Source organism: Leptodactylus fuscus, chromosome 5 (assembly GCF_031893055.1).
Source record: "Leptodactylus fuscus isolate aLepFus1 chromosome 5, aLepFus1.hap2, whole genome shotgun sequence".
NCBI classification, from domain to species: Eukaryota; Metazoa; Chordata; class Amphibia; order Anura; family Leptodactylidae; genus Leptodactylus; species Leptodactylus fuscus.
In genome coordinates, this window is record NC_134269.1 from 33,507,051 (window position 1) to 33,514,913 (window position 7,863).

The 7,863-nt window shown below is 40.5% G+C and overlaps 1 protein-coding gene across 1 annotated transcript in view; it reads right to left on the reverse strand.

The window, feature by feature from the left end:
* Positions 1 to 362, reverse strand: part of LOC142204481 (uncharacterized) — a 79,225-nt gene extending 78,863 nt beyond the window's left edge. Inside the window, exon 1 of the mRNA XM_075275793.1 lies at positions 194 to 362. Coding sequence (XP_075131894.1) covers positions 194 to 362 — 169 coding nt within the window. The remainder of the gene's footprint in view (positions 1 to 193) is intronic.
* Positions 363 to 7,863: the final 7,501 nt, after the last annotated feature.

The following is a 7,863-nucleotide window of genomic DNA, read 5'->3' on the forward strand; positions in this document are numbered from 1 at the left end:
TTTGTGAAATTCACTGCCTTAGACCATTAGGCTTCCTCCTACCATCCTTAAAGGGATCATGCATTTTATAATAATGATGACTATCCTGTAGCATGGAGGCATATGAGAGAAAAGTTAGAAAACAGATGGCACTCATGGGACAGTAGGTATCATACTGGTACACACAATTTAAGATATGGATATGGCAACTTACCTTGAGAGGTTATGCAGAAGTACACAACTCTAGTAGTAAAATATTGAAGCGTGGTCGAGGCCATCTTCTTCTCAAACCAGACTTCAGATGCAACATGGACCACAGGAAATGATGTGGTTGAAGACATCTTCTTGGTGCTAGTCACAAGATGAAATTTCACCCAAGTCATAGCATTGCCTGGCCCTGTCTCCCCTGTATCCTCCAGTGTCTTTGACTTTTAGACCAAAAATATTCCCTGTTCCTTAGTAGTATTCGATTGAATACCTCCCCTGCATAGTTATTGGTGTAAAAAAGCACCAGGGAAGGTGGGAGGGGCATTGAATTTTTAATGCATTTACCGCGTGGTATTCGACCGATTACACCAATAACCAGTGGCGTAACTAGGAATGGCGGGGCCCCCGTGGCGAACTTTGACATGGGGCCCCCCCGACTGACACTGAAGACCTCGACCAAATGATCCCTACTGCCGCCACCCCCCACCCCCCACGTGCATTTCTGCGCACACTATAACATCCCATATTGGCCCCTGCACACAGTATTATGTCCCATTGTGGACACACATGAACAATTAATATACTCTGGGGTCTTTTCAGGAGAGGGGGGCGGAGCCCTCCAGGGGGGTTTCTAACCATCGGCGCTGGGCGGGGACTTCTTTTCGGATCCCTGCCAGTGCCGACGATTTGTCTTCCCTCCCTCCCCTCCTTGTGGTTTACTTCTTTGTGAATTTTTGCTCTTGTTTTTTGAGTGTTTTGATATATAATTTATTTCTACTCCGTGGTTATTTATTTGTTTTTTCTTGTGTTTTCCTAGGTGTCACTACTGGCATATTGGCAGGACCTAGTTCCCTCCCCCTTTGGCATCTGCAGAGAAGAGGAGAGGCCCTACTGTACATTTCATCATGGGGTAGCAGGGTTCTGCTGATATACTTACTTTGTTTAATAAAGCTGTGGCCGACCCCCACTTTTTTTTACCCAAGACTTGTGCCTGTGACTTATTTGTAGATAGTGTCATTCGGGTGCTGGGAGAGGGAGCTTGTTCATGGTTTTGCAAGGCTAGTACGCTTAGTCTATGTTATCTTACCTCTCCCGGGCATCTGATCGTTATACTCGGGGGTCTGAAAAGACCCCCGAGTATAATAGTGCTTGTGGGGCCCGCGCCGTCACTTACCGATCCCGGCCTCTGCCAGAATCAGTAAGTATATAGGGCCCATTACCAACTGGAGTAACTCCAGCCGGTAACGGCCTAATAAAAAAAAAAAACGCAGCGGCTGTCGCCGGGCCCCCCTAATGTCCCGGGCCTTGTGGCAGCTGCTACCCCGGTATTTACGCCCCTGCTAATAACTATGCAGGGGAGATATTCAATCAAATACTACTCGCTCATCTCTATTGCTTAGTAAATGTGAGGTCACATCAAAATCCGATCACTGTAGACAGAGCTGCTACATTATGTATTCTAAGACGGACACATAATACATATTTGGGTAATGGAGGAAAACATGGCAGAGAAATGACAGAGGATACAAATCTATAGACAAAACCATCCGTATACTACATGTACATTGATGCTGTAGCTGAAATGGTGCAATGGAGTAACTTACAGTATTGACTAACGCCTTGTAAAATATAGAACAAACCCCTTATTTTTTTGTATTTGTGGTGATGACATGGAAATACCTTCTGTTTTAAGCCGACAATATTCTACTGTATAATGCTAAATTGTAAATGAACATTAAAATAATAAATAGAGCTTAATTTCAGCTCATTGTATATTGGAGTGGGTTTTATTGTTCAATAATAAGGGGTATGCTCTTGTATATGAGGCATTTGATCAAAACTAATTACTTTTAGAATCTCTATCATTCTTGGATATTTCTATATTAGAATGGCTTTTATTGTTCAATAAGCAGAGATATGCACTTGTATATGAGGAATTTGATCAAAACTAATTACTTTTAGAATATCTATCAAGCAGTCTGTCTTTCTCAATTTTGTTTTTATCTTGATGTAATTACGTGGTGTGGTGGAACCAAGACATAAGCCTTTTAGGATAAATTACAAGACCTTTGAATGTGTCTGTGAATGTGAAGACCAAGCCCATGAAATGATTTCAAGTACCTGCCATGCATGAAGAACATACAAGGTCAGGCAAGGTGAAGGTGACCACAGAGACCAAGTTCCTCTGAGCCATAAATCTTCAATGTCAGTGATAAAAGGCCCCCGAAGTTCAGTAAAATTTTGCTATAGGAAGCCTTGTTATAAACACACAATACAAGATAGGCAGGAGATGCCAGGGGTCTGAATGGCAAGAGCTGAACGTCCGCCCCTAGTGCACCAGCTGCCTCATTTGCATAAAACTTCAAAGTTATTTTTCTCCAAATCTACAAGAGTGACATACACAATAGTGGTTTGATATTTATCACTGTAAAGTGCTCCTTAATGTATTGATAGTAGTTAAATATGGGTAGATGGTAGGCTTCCTTTTTACCCATTAAAGGGGTTCTCCCATCTCAGCTTTTCAGCCAGGCTCTATGCAGTGCCTGATTTTCACTTCCTGTATTTATCTCCTCCTCCCTCCTGCTGAACAGGACACAGAACACTTCTGCAGGTCAGATAATCCGCAGATTCTTGTACAGAACAAACAAAGTGTTATATGTGAGTTTACATAGAGAGATAACAGACTCTGATTTATCAGATAACTGCAATTATCTGAATAGATTGCCCTGCTGGCAAGAGCAGTGAGTGAGTGATGTCACTTGTCCTATAGGTCTGTGGTTATAGCAACAAAGTGTAAACAATTGGGGGAATAAATTCACATACCAGGCAAAGAAAGCAGAATTTCGAAAGCGATATATTTAGAAAAAGGCTTCAATTTACATAAGCTACTAGTATAGATAGGGTCCTGGAGATGGAACAACCCCTTTAAGGACACAAAATACATTGTACATTAATCAGAACTTTTTTATTTTTCCGTTGACATAACTATGTGAGGGCTTATTCTTTACATGATGAATTGTACTTTTATTTGGCACCATTTTGAGGTACATATATTATTTTTTATTTTTTTATTTTGTGGGGTCTGTGTGAAAAACACTACAATTCAATGAATAATTTTCCTGAGGTTACAATATTTTGTCACCTATAACTTATTTTTACTGTTTTGTTGATGGAGCTATGTCAGAACTGTTTATTTGTGTGGCAAGTTGTAGTTTTCATTGGTACCCAAGTTTGGTATGTATGCATATATTTTTTTGATCACTTTTATTGTTTGGTGTTTTTTTTTTTGTTTTGTTTTTTTTTGGGGGGGGAGAGAGTGAAATGGCCTAAATATACTAATTTGTGCACTGCGAAACATGCAGATTATATGTATAATATATACACTGCTCAAAGAAATAAAGGGAACACTCAAATAACACATCTTAGATCTGAATGAATGAATGAAATATTCTAATCGAATACTTTGTTCTGTACAAAGTTGAATGTGATGACAACAAAATCACACAAAAATCATCAATGGAAATCACATTTATTAACCAATGGAGGCCTGGATTTGGAGTCACCCCCAAAATTAAAGTGGAAAAACACACTACAGGCTGATCCAACTTTGATGTAATGTCCTTAAAACATGTCAGTATGAGGCTGAGTAGTGTGTGGCCTCCACGTGTCTGTATGACCTCCATACAACACCTGGGCATGCTCCTGATGAGGTTGTGGATGGTCTCCTGAGGGATCTCCTCCCAGACCTGGACTAAAGCATCTGCCAACTCCTGGACAGTCTGTGGTGCAACGTGACACACTAGAGGCGCTACCAGGAGACAGACGATGTGGAGGGGGCCGTAGAAGGGCAAAAACCCAGCAGCAGGACCACTACCTCTGCCTTTGTGCAAGGAGGAACAGGAGAAGCACTGCCAGAGCCCTGCAAAATGACCTCCAGCAGGCAACAAATGTGCATATGTCTGCTCAAACGGTTAGAAACTGACTCCATGAGGATGGTATATATATATGTTGAATAATTCACCGTAAGGGAGAAATAAAGATATTCTTGGATAGTGAGGACTTCACATACAGAGTTATCTTACATCTTTGTATACATTATTTTGTTTATATATTTTTTTTTTATTAAACTTTTTATTATTTATTTTTTTTACTTTATGTTTAACTTTTAATTTTATTTATTTATTTTTACTTTGTTCCTGTCCCAAAGAGACACTTGAATTTAGGATCTGCTGATCACCAGTGCAATGTACTGCAATACACTGTACATGGCATATAGACTCCTTATGTACAATAGGGATAGGCAGCCAGAAGACTATTGCTTGGCTTCCAGGCTACCATGGACCCAGCGATCTCATCATGGAGGATCCTATAGTGGCAATGGCGATCTTACCTTCAAACCACCCATATGCTTTGATTGCTATCTATCACACGATCTGAGGTGTTGAGATGACAGAGTTGGAGAAATTTAGTTCTGGGTCTTGGGTGTGTAATACAGCCGAGACCTGGAAGTCATGCTGCAGGTACAGCTCCTGTGCCCGCGTCATAAATGTAATAGTATGGTGCAGAGTTGAAAGGGGTTAAGCATAGAGTTCCAGTTCCAGACCATGAAGTTGCAGTTTCAGGCCATGGGGTCAAAAATGTCTAGATCTTGTATCTTTGTGTACATAGCGGCCACTTCAGATGACATCGCCATATTGCTTTTGCTCTGCTCATTAAAGACTCCGTGTGTCGCCATATAGTGATTCACCAGCTGCAGTAAATTGGAGATACAATACTTTGCCATAGAAATACACCAACAACCTCACATATCATAGAGACTTATTCATAGATCACATCATAGGGTCTTTAAGCTGTAGTTACTGATTTTCAAAACCAGAGAGCCCTGAATTCCCTTTGGTAATAGTCAAAGGTTTTCATCAATGGAAATCTCTTACACAATGTGCTAAGCAAACTCCCATTGATCTGAGACGCCCTTTATCTCAAAATGTGGATATTCCTGGATTTTGAAGACCGTGAGCGGCAAAAATCAAACTCAGGGCTCTAAGAAGTGTTGAAATACCGTCATTCCAAAAAAATATCATTGGTGGTCCATGCCTAAAAGATGGCAGATGAATTTAATAAAGTTGCAAGTAATTTGTCTGCTCATGTTGTGTTCTCTGGAGATCGGTGATCCCAGATGTGTAGGCAGCCATTTATCTCCTTCTGCTGGATAGGAGGACGCCATTTCTCCGACACATTAACTGTCTCTTTATAGACTTCATATGAATTTCTACATTTGACAAAGAAGCTGTTCCTCAGAAGAAGAGACACTTAACACCTAAAAAGAAGAAGTAAACATGTTGTAAGTAATGATTTATAGATAAGATAAGAAAATACAGGAAAGCGTATGTTCACGTCATAAAGTATGTTCATAAACTCTTTAACCCCTTCCCGCCAGAGGAATTTTTCGATTTTTGTTTTTGACTCCCCCTTCCAAACCCTATAATCTTTCCGAACTCAGAGCCATAGGAGGTCTTAATGTTTGCGGGGCAAATTTTTCTTCATGATACTAGCATTTATTATTCTGTACAATGTCCTGGGAAGCTGGAAAAAAAATCAGAATGGGGTGGATTTGAAGAAAAAATGCATTGCGCGACTTTCTTATGGGCTTCATTTTTACGGCGTTCACTGTGCACTTATTTTATTTTTTGGTATGATTCCCGGGATTCCAAATTTATATGATTTTTTTGCTTACATTGTAACCTGTTAACGAAAATCGAAAACTGTGCAAAAAATTTTTTTTTTTTGCAAAAAATTCATGACGTCTTTTTATGCAGGACCAGATGTCATACCATTTTGGGGAATTGCTATCGCTTTTATTCAAAACAGTGAAAAAACAACGTTTTGGCACTTTTGATTTTTTTTCCCCGCTATGGCATTTACCGTATGGGCAAAATATTTTTATAGATTTGTAGAGCGGGCATTTTCAGAAACAAGGATATCTAATGTGTATGTTTCACAGTATTTAAGTACTTTTATATGTGTTGTAGGGAAAGGGGGATGATTTGAACTTTTTTTTTTTTGCTTTTATTAGACCCACTAGGGGTCCAGAACCACAGGAGGTCTGATCATTAATGCAATGCATTACAATGCTAATGCATTGCAAAAAAAACTGCATTTCTATTGCAGGCTGCATAGAACAACCTGCAATAGAAAGATACTAAAGACAAGCCTGGGAGCCTTCACAAGGCTCCTGGCTGTCATTGAGTTTGTTCTATGTGCCGGCAATCCCTAGCAAATGGCGGCGCCCAAGCGCCACTGATAAAATGGCACCTCGGTCAGCTTTGATCAAGGTGGGTTAATGCCTGCAATTTTCTGGCCTGAACAATATGCTGGGAGAGGGACTCCTAGCAGTATAGTTATCTATAATGCTATAATCAGTACAGGACAGTATGTCATGGCGAGATAGGCTCTACTAGCATCATGGATAACAATAAAGCTAGGAGTCCATCTCTCGGCATACTGTTCAGGCTGGTAAAAATGGCACACCGAATGCAGGGCTACTCTGCAACTGCTTAAGTGTGTCCAAATAGAATGCACTAGAAAGCCCAAGGGACTTCCATCCCAACTTCTTCTCTACCTCCACCCACCGAAAATCTTACTTCCATTCGCTAAAGATAGTCCAGAACAATGGGAAGAGAGTCATGTTCCAATATAAAAGATGTAATGACTTCCGTTGTCATGGTTCAAGCCCACTATCCCTAAGGTTAGGTTCACACTAGCGCTCGCAATATGTTGGGGTTTCCGTCCCTGAACCCGCTTAGAGAAAAGTCCTGCAAGCATTATAGTCTATGTGGTCTGCAGGTTTCCGCGGGTAACCACTTTTTAAGCGGGTTCAATTTCCGTTTTTCAGGTCTCCAAGCGGACCCCAAGAACGGAAAGCTAGTCTGACCCTAACGTAAGGCTACCTTATAGTCCAGTAAGGGGGATAGTACAGATCCATGAACTCAAAAGGATTTAGATACAGTTGAGACATATCCCCTGTATAATGTATATCAGAATCTGAGTATCAGAGAAGTAAAACACTGTCAGAATAGCAGTAGTTGATCATTTGATTTGCACTTTAACAAAAATTTATGAAAACTGACATTTTATACACCAGTCTTCATATCCTATACAAGCATAATGTATACCTCACTTATGAGAAGGCACGATCTTCCTCGTAAATCAGGTACACCATCTGCCGAGCTTTGTGTCTGGACAAAACTAAGCCTGGCGGCAACCATCAAAGAATTCTGGGTCCATGGCCCCAAACTTCTCACACCCCTTGTCTTGTCTATTTTCAGGAGAGTGTAAGGGTGATGCAAAAGTGAAAAAAATTTTGTGCAAAAGCCTGACACTTACAATTTTGTCATTTTTCCATACCTCTTTCGGCAGAAAACTGGCACACAAGAAATGCCCATTGCATATATTTCTAATATATCCACAGGGTAATTGTCTGTGTCCCAAACCTATGTCAAGAATGAGTTTCCTTCCAACCGCGTCCCATTTATTGAGTTGGCTGTAACAGGTACTTCATACAGAAGTGAATGACTAGAGCTGAACACTAGGGTTGAGCCGATCTTGACTTTTCAGGATCGATTTTGAAATCTGATTTCCGATCATTTTTCATTCGAACTCGATCCCAATTCCAATTCT